The sequence below is a fragment of the Hydra vulgaris genome, chromosome 02 (assembly GCF_038396675.1).
Source record: "Hydra vulgaris chromosome 02, alternate assembly HydraT2T_AEP".
Classification (NCBI taxonomy): domain Eukaryota; kingdom Metazoa; phylum Cnidaria; class Hydrozoa; order Anthoathecata; family Hydridae; genus Hydra; species Hydra vulgaris.
In genome coordinates, this window is record NC_088921.1 from 56,357,922 (window position 1) to 56,370,069 (window position 12,148).

The window sequence follows — 12,148 nt, forward strand, 5'->3', positions numbered from 1 at the left end:
AATGCAAACCCAGTTGTTGTTACTAAAAACCCAGTTGTTACAGATTTTCTGATAGATTTTAACTAACTTAGCTTTTTAAAGTTGATAAACATGCCTTACGAGGTATATCACAGAACAAATATTACACAAATAAGGTCTTATTTGTAAATGTTTCTAATTTATATATTTAAGTATCTTATGTTTCATATGGTGTGGTAATGTGTGTTATTTATTATGTGTTTATATGTGTTAAGATTATATGGGTTTATATTTTGTTTATGTGTTATAAATGTGTAAATATCTGTTAAATGGAGTGTCTCTATGTGTTTTTTGTGTTATTACACAAATAAGTTTGTATTTGTAAACCTTCCTAATATATATAAATATATATATAAATATATATATATATATATATCTTAATTCATATATTTAAATATTTTTATGCATCATACGATTAAGTAATGTGTATTATTTATTATATGTGTTTATATGTGTTAAAGCTCTATGGGTTAATATTTTGTAAGTTATATAATTTTTAGTAAGTTGTATAATTATATAAAGTGTTTCTATGTGTGTTATGTGCTATAATGTTACGTGTTTATAGTTTGTAAGTGGTTATTATGTTGTTTTCGTGATTTTAAAGTGTTGTGACTTGACTTAGTTTACAGCAAGTGTTGTCCTTGCTAGCCAAGTGGTGTACTTTACTATGATGTGAATTGGCTTTGTGCTAAGCAGTTTACTATCATGATGAAACACATAAAATCTGTTTGTAGCTAATGCAATCATAAAATGTGTAAATTTGAATTAGATACACTTTTTAGACAACATTTTTCATAGCCAGTAGTGTTGTTGCAACAACATCAACAAGTGCTGCCCCAACACTAAAAGAGTGACATCTGCTGAAGTAGATGAAGGATTTGTAGTGCAACATCTGTTTAAGTAAATAAGTGATTTGTAGTTTTTATAAGTTACTATAAAAAAAAAACTTTAGAATTTTATGCATTACTTTTCATTTCTAGATTTACTGTATTAAGCCTTTTAGCATTTAGAAAATTAAATGGGGGCAGTCGGCCATATCGTAGGTTTATAGAAATAGACTGTTTTAAATGTTTTTGTATGTTTTTAAATAAATAAAAAAAATCTCTCATTAAAATTTTTTTTATAAGCTTGCAGTTCCTGAAGTCTTTTGTAAACAATTGTTTCTTTGACTTGAGTTACACTGTTCAGATTTTTTATTTTTTTAAAAATACTTTCAACTTAAAATAATTGTTTTTTTTATAAAAGTTAGTATACAAAGTGTTATAACATTAGATAAAGTTGGTGTTGATCTCAAAAAGCCTTGGTTTTCACACAACCAAATACTATGTAGTACATTCTAGAATCAAGTCATTTTAAATTTTATAAACATGTATCTCAAGGTATGTTATTGAACGAAAATTACACAAATAAAGTTGTGCTTTAAAAGTTATTCTTATAATAGTTTTAATAAGTATTTTTATCTCTCATATAATGTGGTAATGTGTGTAATTTATTATGTGTTAATACGTGTTATACAAGGTTATATAGATTTATATTTTGTAAATGTTTATGTAGATTATGTTTCTATGTGTGTGCTGTTAGTAGTAAAAATATCAGGGAAACTACAGGGTCATTGGTAAAAAACAGGACGTTTTTTGAAAAAAAACAGGACTGTTGAGGCCTAAAAAACAGGATTTTTCGTAGAAAAACAGACTATTTTGTGACACAATTTAAAATATATTATTTAAAAATTTAATATATTTAAAAACTGTGTATATATATATATATATATATATATATATATATATATATATATATATATATATATTTATATATATATATATATATATATATATATATATATATATACATATATATATATACATATATATAAGTATATATATATATAAATATATATATATATATATATATATATATATATATATATATATATATATATATATATATATATATATATATAAACTATATATGGTATAAACTAATATGGTATACATATATATATATATGTATATATATATATATATATAAATATATATATTTATACCATATATGTATATAAATATAAATATATATATACATATATATGTATATTTATATATATATATATGGTATAAACTAATATGGTATACATATATATATATATATATACATATATATATATATATATATGTATATATATATATATATAAATATATATATTTATACCATATATGTGTATATATATATATATTTATGTATATATATATATATATATATATATATATATATATATATATATATATATATATGTAAATTATGTTAGTGTATTTTACAAATAGAGTGCTCAATGTTCTTAAAGAACAGAGCAATAATATATATATATATATATATATATATATATATATATATATATATATATATATATATATATATATATATATATATATATATATATGAAGACCTCACTGGAAAAACCGGCGTTGTCACATTTAAAAAGTATTGAGAAAGTATTTATTGATCATTAATAAAAGTCTTTATTTAAAGCAAATGAAACTAAGCAATTTAAAAAAATTTATATTATAATTATTTTATTTAAAATTTATTCAAAAACAAAACATTTTGTAATTTTTTATACAAAAATTTTTTTTTCTTTGCTTTAAATAAAGACATTTATTAATGATCAACAAATACTTTCTCAATACTTTTTAATGTGACAACGCCGGTTTTTCTACTGAGGTCTTCATATATATATATATATATATATATATATATATATATATATATATATATATATATATATATATATATATATATATATATATATATATTTATACATCTATATATATATTTATATATATATGGTATAAACTAATATGGTATATATATATATATATATATACATATATATATATATATATATATATATTAGGGGTATTCAAAAAAAGTGAATTTTCAAATCTAAAAAACCATACCCCCTAAATTTGGGGCAAATGTATAAAAAATGAGCCTCGCAAAGTTTGAGCGCTGTCCGATCACTTTTTTCCCCCCTCAAGTTAAAAATTTAGGGGAAAATTGACCGAAAAGTGGTAATTTTCGGGCGCCTTGAGGGAGGGGTAATTTTTTTTTTTTTCAAATTTTTTTTTTTATGCTATATGTATATAGGCCTATATTTTTGTTTAAAAATATATGGTTTTCTTCCTACTTCTCAAAAACCTATGTTTGGTGGTATTGAAAATCAGAATTTTTGTAGCTAAAGTTAGTTATATACATATATATATATATATATATATATATATATATATATATATATATATATATATATATATATATATATATATATATATATATATATATATATATATATATATATGTATTTATTTATTTATTTATTTATAAGCCTTGTGTGTATTAACATATACACACAAGGCCTCTCTAACTATTCCCAAGACATACCAGAGGGAGCAACCAACTTTATTTTGCCAGAAAGAATGAACAGTTGTTGGTTGTGACCTCAGCAATGTTGTTTATCTATATTGAAAAAAACACTATTTATCTATATTGAAAAATCAAAATGAGCAAGAATAAATAAAATTATAAATTTATATTCAAGTTTTATAACAGAAAAAAAATTTACAAATCTAATAATAATCAAGTTTAACTCTTTATCTTTTTTCGCATCACACCAAGTCCATCATTAAACTTAATCTTTGATATTGTACCGGATTTTTGTTCTTGTGATCTGAATACAGATCGAACTTTGTCCACAGTTAGCAATCTGTTGTGCTTTTCAGTTTCATCAGAATATCTATGAATATACTGCCCCATCATACCTATTGACCGTTCTGAATGGTCATTTACAAAAATCAAAGTTTCCGCATATTTTTGAAAACTTTTGAAGCATGACTGAGTATGCCAATAGTTTGGTGGAAGTGAGAGCCAGTCTTGAACTCATTGCTTATCAAACCCAATCATGTCAAAAATCAGGTAAGAAAAAACATCAACCAAGGCAGACAAGGATGGTGGTTTTTTCCCAATTTTTGTATTCATTTTATAAATTTCCTTGATATCTTGCTTTACTTTATTCTCAGGCTTATAATAGTCAGAGCTAGGCATATCAAATGACAGAATTGCTGATGCAATTTTTGCCTTCTCCTCTGATGCTAACTCATCGTCTAGCAAAGCTAAAGGTATCATTGTTGAATCCAAATACCAACAGTGTTTATACTGAGACTCTAATACAGCATCGACAGCTATTGGGTTTGTACATACCTTCTTGTACAGATGCATTTGATGTATCGCTGTAATGTCAAGAAAAGGAGCTTTGATGACATCCTCAGATTGTAGATACCATTTTGCATAAAAGCAAACAATAAATTCTGTAATAAGCTTAATTTCAATTTTTAGTTTATCATTTTCCTGAACAAATGTAAGTTGATTGGATAAAAGCCGAAGTTTTAGATAATAAATTGCTTTTCCTAAAAATCTTGCATGATGAATAGCACCAGTTTTTCTTACTTTATATGTTATAGGGGATAAGTACGTGACAACTAATTCTGCAAGCTCACTTCTATCATCTCTTATAATACCTGGTTTACTAACGTATGCTTTGCAAAATGTTAATGACTTCATAGCTGCCTTTTCTAAAAAACTGCTTTTAACCTTATTCCAATCAAACCGTAACAGTAGAACTGAATTATAGTTAAAATTAGGTTCTTCAAAAATATTTTTAAGCTTTTTGAAAAGAGGATTATCAGGTCCACTAGTTTCTTCATTGGTCACTAATTTCCAAAAGTGAAGCATTCTTAATTCAGTCACATGATGCCTACATACTATTTGGAGGAGATACTTATCCAGTTCTTGAGATATTCTGGAAACTGATCCTTTATTCGTCCCAGTGTTGGATGATGTTGTATTAAAGCATATTCCTCTAGTTTTTGACATAAGTTGATACTCCTTAATTAAGTTCATTACACCTAAGAACTGATCTTCACCAGTGGATGACGCTAGTGGAGGTACTCCAAGTAGGTAAGTCTGTCCATTAATGTTAACTAAAACAGCCATTCTATCCCTCTTTAACATTTTTCCTTTGTTTAGCTCAAACAAGGTCTTCCCATCAAAATGAATTATATGGAGATGCGTCTATGGCTGCTTTAACATCTTCTTTTGAAATTTTTGCCATGTTTTCATTTTCTTTTTTCATTTTTCTATATGCGGTAGATTGACTGCTTTTAACTTCTTTAAGATCAACACCTGATTGATATAGAATTGCATTTGTTACCTTCTGTAAAACATTTGGTGATATATCACAGGCTGTAGCAGTAAGCGAAACATTACCAGCAAAAACATCTTTTGGAATTTTTGCAATTACTGTGTCTGGGTTTTCAGAGACTTCTATATGATACCAATCACCTGGCTCGAAATCAGATTCAATTGAAGAATCATCGCTTAGAATTGTGTCTATAAGTTCAACGTTGGGTACATCATCTCTCAAAATCTTAGGCTGTAAACGATTTTTCTTCCTGATGCTTTCTTTTGCCTAATTAACAGAAGAAATGTAGTTTTAGTTTTTAATTTTAAAATTAGTGGAAAAAAGAATTAACAGAGCTTGAGAAAGAGCTAAAGTAATTAATTAAAAGTATTGAATACCTTTTTTCTATATTTAATATCCTCTGAACCAATAACAAACTTTCTTTCATTTTCCTGATCTTCAAGAAATTTTAGATCTTCAATCTTGTCTTTTAGTGATCTTTTTTTATCTTTACTGATTGTGTCTTTGAGATTAGAATTACCAGTCCAAAAAAGTTTTTTTATTTCAATCTCAAACTCGTTTTGTTTAGCCAAATCACCACTATTTCCCCTTTTTGCATTTTTTTTCAAGTTGGAATAGGACTTATGCAATTTAAAAACTTTTTTAACTAAACTTAAATCAGTTAACACATCAAATCCAGCTTTAATCCAGGGTCTCTTGATTTTAGACAAAATACATTCACAACAACTCTCCGAACATCTAGAAAAATTTTTTTTAGGGGGACAAGCAATAATACTTGATATTGAAACAGATCGACATTGTTGGTTATATATTAAATGTTGAAGTATATCCAAGCCTGTTGGAAGTTGTATATCTAATTAGAAAAATTTATATTTTATAAATAAAATAAATTTTTTAGCAACTAATGACTCATTATAATTCCAATATTAATAAAAATGTTTATACCTGATATAGCTGGTTTTGCCTCTTTTATAATAAAAAGTTCCTTTTTCATTGACCTAAGTTGTGCTTCACTCATTTTTAATGTTTATTGTATGTACTAATCTGTATTTATAAGAAAAATTCAAAGTTTTAAACTATCAGAATTTACAAGAAAATATATGTATATAACATTAGGCATAACAGAAAATATATTTTAAAAAATACCAATTTTCATGATTTTCAATATCACCAAACATAGACTTTTGAGAAGTAAGGAAAAAACCATATATTTTTAAACAAAAATATAGGCCTATATATATATAGCAGAAAAAAAAATTTGAAAAAAAAAAAAAATTGCCCCTCCCTCAAGACGCCCGAAAACGACCACTTTTCGGTCAATTTTCCCCTAAATTATTAGCTTGAGGGGGGGTCAAAAGTGAACGGACAGCGCTCAAACTTTGTGAGGCTCATTTTTTATATATTTGCCCCAAATTTAGGGGGTATGGTTTTTTAGATTTGAAAGTTCACTTTTTTTGAATACCCCTAATATATATATATATATATATATATATATATATATATATATATATATATATATATATATATATATATATATATATATATATATATATATATATATATATATATATATATGGTATAAAAAATAACATTCTAACATGGTCAATTTTGAAAATAAAAAAAACTAAAACAAAAAGCCAACTCATAAGAAATGCATGTTACCTTGTGAATCTCAGCATTATTTACCATCATCAATAACAAACTTTGAGAGCAATTTTCTTAGAAGGTTCTGCATCTTTGGGAACAGGACTGTAATCATTGACTGTTTTGTCATTGCAGTTGAAATTTTTATATTGGAAAGGGCTTTCCCATTAGAATTCTTTAAAACTGGTTTCATATGGGGAAGGAGAGGCTCCTTAACTCTGATTAAAAAATCTAAACCACCTAAACTATAAAACCACCTAAACTATAAAACTACCTAAACACTAAAATAAAATTGAGGTTAGAATGGTAATCTTTCTAGTTGTCACATAAAACCCCCCGATTAGCAAAACAGGTTAACGCCATATCAAAAAAAAATGATTATTGGGTTGTTTCATTACTGATACTAAGCTACATACAATTGACTCCCGATATCTCGAACTTTTGTGTATCCCGAACTTTATTTCCAGTCACTTGCGCAACCATTTGAGCCAAAATCTTTTCGATATCTCCAACTTTTTTCCCAATTCCCTGAGAGTTCGAGATACCGAGAGTCAACTTTATAATCATTCACTAAAAGCCAAGGATTTATTTTTAAAATAAAAACATATATTTTATCTTATTGGGATTATTTCTTTTTAGCGCTGCTGTTTCAAAAAGAGTCTAAAATCCAAATTTGCAACAATAAATCTTAAAAAAAAAACATCTTTAAAGTAAGTTTTTTATTTGTTATCTATTTAGTTATATTTTTGAGTTTTCAAATTAATAAATAAAGTACATAATACATTATTGTGTAATTAAGGTGTAATAAATGTTTTCAATAATAATTACAGTAACTTCCAACTTTAATTAGTGGCTGCTTGCAGCCTTGTTGGAAGCGAAAATGTTTAAAAAAAAAAAAAAAAAAAAAAAAAAATTTTGTTCCATTTTTAGGTCGAAATCCTTCTCTTATGACTAACTTTTGAAAGTTTTTCTACAGGGTGCGTAAAAAGTTCACGCACTCCTCTGGCAACGACGTTATTTCCCTTATTTTAAAGCTTACCATTTATTTTTCTGCATTATTTATGCTCTTCTCTAATCTTTGAATATGTTTTAATATTGAAGTTTTTAGGTTCCATGAGGAAATCAAGAGATTTGCGGCCGGCAATCGAGAGGCTCGCTAAAGAGAAAAAGAAAGCATCAGAGATCACTCGCCTTCTGAATGTTCTGCGGCGTACGGTTTACGATTGCTTGAAGCGACTTGAAGAAACTGGTTCCATTGATGATCGTCGACGTTCTGGAAGACCAAAAACTGCAACTTCGGGTAAAATCGTCAAAAAAATCCGCGACAAGATTCGGTACAACCCAAAACGATCGATGAGACAAATGGCCAAGGATGAAGGGATTTCGGAAGGTTCAGTTCGGCAAATCGTCCACAAAAAGCTCGGAAAATACCCATACAAAATTCATAAGGCTCATGGACTTACTGATCGGATGAAAGCCACTCGTTTGGCCCGTTGCAATGAGCTTCTCAAGCGACTCAAGAAGACGGCGAACGCCTCAACGATTCTCTTCATAGACGAGTGTCTCTTCACTGTCGAGCAGTTCGTGAATTGCTTCAAAGACAACTCACCCCCAAGCAGTGATGGTTTTCGGAGCGATTACAGGAGACGGCAAGATGCCATTGGTTTTTGTCGATCAAGGAGTGAAAATCAGAGCTCAAAACTACCTTGATGATATTTTGACAACAGAGTAATTAACTTGGACCAATTCACACGGACAGCGGTTTTGGACATTTCAACAGGATTCCGCCCCAGCCCACAAAGCAACGGTCGTCCAGGATTGGTGCAAAGCCAATTTTCCGGGTTTCATCACACAAGAAGAGTGGCCTCCAAACAGCCCGGATCTTAATCCCCTCGACTATTCGATTTGGGGAACTATGAAGGCCAAGGTTGGAGCTGTTCGTCATCCAAATTTGAACTCTCTACGGCAAGCACTCGAAAAAGAATGGGCCACTCTTGACAATGATATGGTGTCCCCCCATGGTTGAAGCATTCCCCAAGCGCCTCAGGGCATGTATCAAGGCAAAAGGAGGACTTTTTGAGATCTGACTTGTTTTTGTTGTTTAGTATGTTATCAAGAATAAATGTTTAAACTTTTGGCACATTATGATAGTTCTACGTGTTTTACGTCGTAAATACTGAGTGCGGGAACTTTTTACGCACCCTGTATATATAATAATTTAAGAAATATTCTGAACGTTGATCGCTTTCTAAAAGCTAAAACAAAGTTTCGCCAATCTTCATGCCATTTACTAAAAGTTATATAATAATGAAGCAATGCAAATTCCTTTTATAAGTACTTTTTTATGTTAAATTTACTTTTTTGTAACTTTTTTTTTTTGTTACAAAAGTTTATAGTTGTGTTTTATCTTAAGAAAAATGTTTTTTGTTTCTCACATAAATATATATTTTTTCTCTTTGGAATTATTATTTTGTATGGATATATTGGCCGTTTTTGCTTTGTTTTTTTTTATATTTCCAATATACTTTTAAATGTGAAGGGAAACCATTTATACTTTTATTGCCTTTGGTGATTACAATCCAGATGATTTCTATTTGCATTAAGATTTTCAGCACAAACAACAATATGATAAGCACAAATATAATAATTATTATTTAACTACTAAAATTAAAAGATTTTATTAAAAATACTTTACAGAAAAGTTTATAAAAAATCTCAAACAGATAGAGCTAACTTATTTGATGTAACTAGGACACATAGTTTGTTTTCTATGTTCTCTTTCTTTTTAAAGAAATCTTAATGTGAAAGGATTTTAAAAAATTAATTTATAAGAAATTTTAAATATAACCTTACGTTTCCAAAAACAGCATGAGAAATACTACGCAACTGTCATCTATGTTGAAGATAGTTTTGTTGTGTAAAAAACATTGAAAGTACTATTATTTGAAAGCATTATTTTAAATTGTTAACCAAAAGCCAAAAATTTTATATTGATTAATTTTCTATAATATATTGGAGTAAAAGCGGCTGTATTAAGAACAAGTTTAGATATATTTGGGCGTAGAACATAGTTACCATGACCTGTATCAAACAAGTCCTGACAGCTTCTTTTAAAATATAATAATTTTTTATAATTTTTTTTTTACAAAAGTGTATCAATATTTTTACTTTATCTCAAAAAAAGTATGTTTTTTGATTTTTACGTAAAATGGTATATTTTTTCTCTTTAAAATTATGATTTCCTAGGGATATATTGGACATTTTTGTTTGTTTTTTTATGTCTGTTGTATTTTTATATATGTATCAAAACCATTTATACTTTTATCACATTGGTGATTGTGATCTAGATGGTTTCCATTATATACCTTTTTAGTGTCTTTTTTGTCACTAACAACAGCTATAATAATTTAAAATTTTGCCAAAGCCAGTATTAAAAACAGCCTAATTGAAAGTTTTTGTAAAGAGTATGTTACATAAAAGTTCCCATAACAGGGTGTCCACTCTGCTGGAAAAACTAAAAAAACTAGAAAGGACTATTTTTGAAAAACCTAAAGAAACTGGAAAATGTATATTTTATGCATCATTGATTCAATGATGCACAAAAAATACATTTTCCAGTTTATCCATCATGCTTTTTAAAACAGCCCTATACATTTTTTTCAGTATAAGAGATATTAAACAGATATAGCTAACATATTTGACATAACTAGGTTTTGATGACCCGTTTCTGTGACCTCTTGCTTTTTATGAAAAGGTTATATTTTATTATAGCCTTAAGTTTCCAAAAACACCAGGAGAAATATTATGCTACTGTCATCAATGTTAAAGATACTTTTATATAAAAAAATATTGAAGTTGATAAGTATAGATATGGTTGATGTTGAACAGACTTATCAAGACCCATATTTTACGGGTCTGGACTGCTATTATATATATAAAATAATAATAATTTAATAATATATTAAATATATAATCATTACAACATACTTGTGTTGGTATCAGAACATCAGGTTGTGTCGTATGTTCCATAATAGTTTCCTAAATGAATAATGCATAAGCGTTTACATTTTTGTATTTTAAATATATTTTATATTTTAAATGTATTTTGTATTTTAAACAAATTTTTTAATGTTATTTTGTATTTTAAACAAATTTTTTAATGTAATTTGAGATATTAACAAGTTTTTGTTAATATCTCAAATAACATTAGTTTTTTTAAGTTTAATTAACTTTAAACTTATATCCTAAGGTTTATTTAAAATATGAACACAACTTATCTTGGTACTTTGGGATCCCTTTAAAAAAATTGGGGATAAAATAAATTAAGCAACAGAAAAAAATAAACTTAAGAAATTACTTGTGCAAAGTTTAACTTTTACTAATGTAAAGTTTTTTTTAGCTTACAACAAGAAATAACCAGTTTTAAATTTTTTTTCAGTATCATGTTAAAGCATGTACACAAAATAAATGTGAAAGAATAAATACATCATTTTTTTCAGAGGTTGTATTAATATATTTTTAATTTTATTTGAATTCTGATTACAACATGCTGCTGTATTCAAAAAAATGTTTTGTCTTTCCTATTTAACTTAAAATAAGTTTTCAAAATGACAAAAGAAGACATTAGAGAAAAAATCAGGTTCAGAATTCAAGCACACCAAAGCTTATAGAGGAAGCTGGCTTCACTTACTACAAATTTTTTTTCCAAAAAGAAGCTACAATTCAATGGCAAAAAAGTCCTACACTACACTACATCCCTACACTGTTAGTCGTGTTATTCAATGTTTTTCCCAAACAAAATCGATCAGATACAAATCTGGTAGTGGAAGAAAGGAGGGTTTTTTAGATATAAAACTGTCTATAAAAATGTTTAACAGTATCAAGATTAACTCAAGCCTTTCACTAAGGAAATGCACAAAAAGACTCTCATAGCTTTGTAGTAAAAGTTCAAAATAAACAAGGCCTTCATTCTTTTAAATCACAAAAAGTACCCACCCATTTTGAAACAAAAAAACATGGTGTAAGAACCAGCTGCAGAAAGTTGCATGATGATTTAATTTTTAAAAGTTCTGTATTATTGAAGATGATAAAACTTATATCAAGTAGGACCATCAGCAAACTTGGTACTGTCTATTATATTGCCTAATATAGAGCAAAAGTAGATAAGAAACTTAAATACAAAAACTGATAAGTTTGCAAATAAAGGACTGATTTGGCAAGCTATTTGCATGTGTGGCG

The 12,148-nt window shown here is 27.4% G+C and overlaps 2 protein-coding genes across 5 annotated transcripts in view; both read right to left on the reverse strand.

Moving 5' to 3' along the window:
- The window catches only part of LOC101241586 (matrix metalloproteinase-19), a 119,921-nt gene that overhangs the window by 86,775 nt on the left and 20,998 nt on the right, over nt 1–12,148 (reverse strand). For all 4 annotated transcript variants that reach the window (XM_065791446.1, XM_065791447.1, XM_065791448.1 and 1 more), the window contains one exon: nt 10,898–10,948. In XM_065791446.1, the coding sequence (XP_065647518.1) occupies nt 10,898–10,948 (51 nt within the window). The remainder of the gene's footprint in view (nt 1–10,897; nt 10,949–12,148) is intronic.
- Nucleotides 4,895–6,312, reverse strand: LOC136077046 (uncharacterized). The gene is made up of 3 exons (XM_065791445.1): nt 6,212–6,312; nt 5,644–6,119; nt 4,895–5,533 (listed from the first exon to the last, which is right to left on the reverse strand). Exons 1-3 carry the CDS (start codon nt 6,282–6,284, stop codon nt 5,111–5,113), a joined length of 972 nt encoding a protein of 323 aa, XP_065647517.1. The 5' UTR covers nt 6,285–6,312; the 3' UTR covers nt 4,895–5,110.

Coding starts and splice junctions, on each gene's coding strand:
- LOC136077046 (XM_065791445.1), bottom strand. CDS start 6,284: ATGAGTGAAGCACAACTTAGGTCAATGAAAAAGGAACTTTTTATTATA. Junction 6,120..6,211: donor GGCAAAACCAGCTATATCAG/GTATAAACATTT, acceptor TTTTCTAATTAG/ATATACAACTTCCAACAGGC. Junction 5,534..5,643: donor ATATTAAATATAGAAAAAAG/GTATTCAATACT, acceptor TCTGTTAATTAG/GCAAAAGAAAGCATCAGGAA.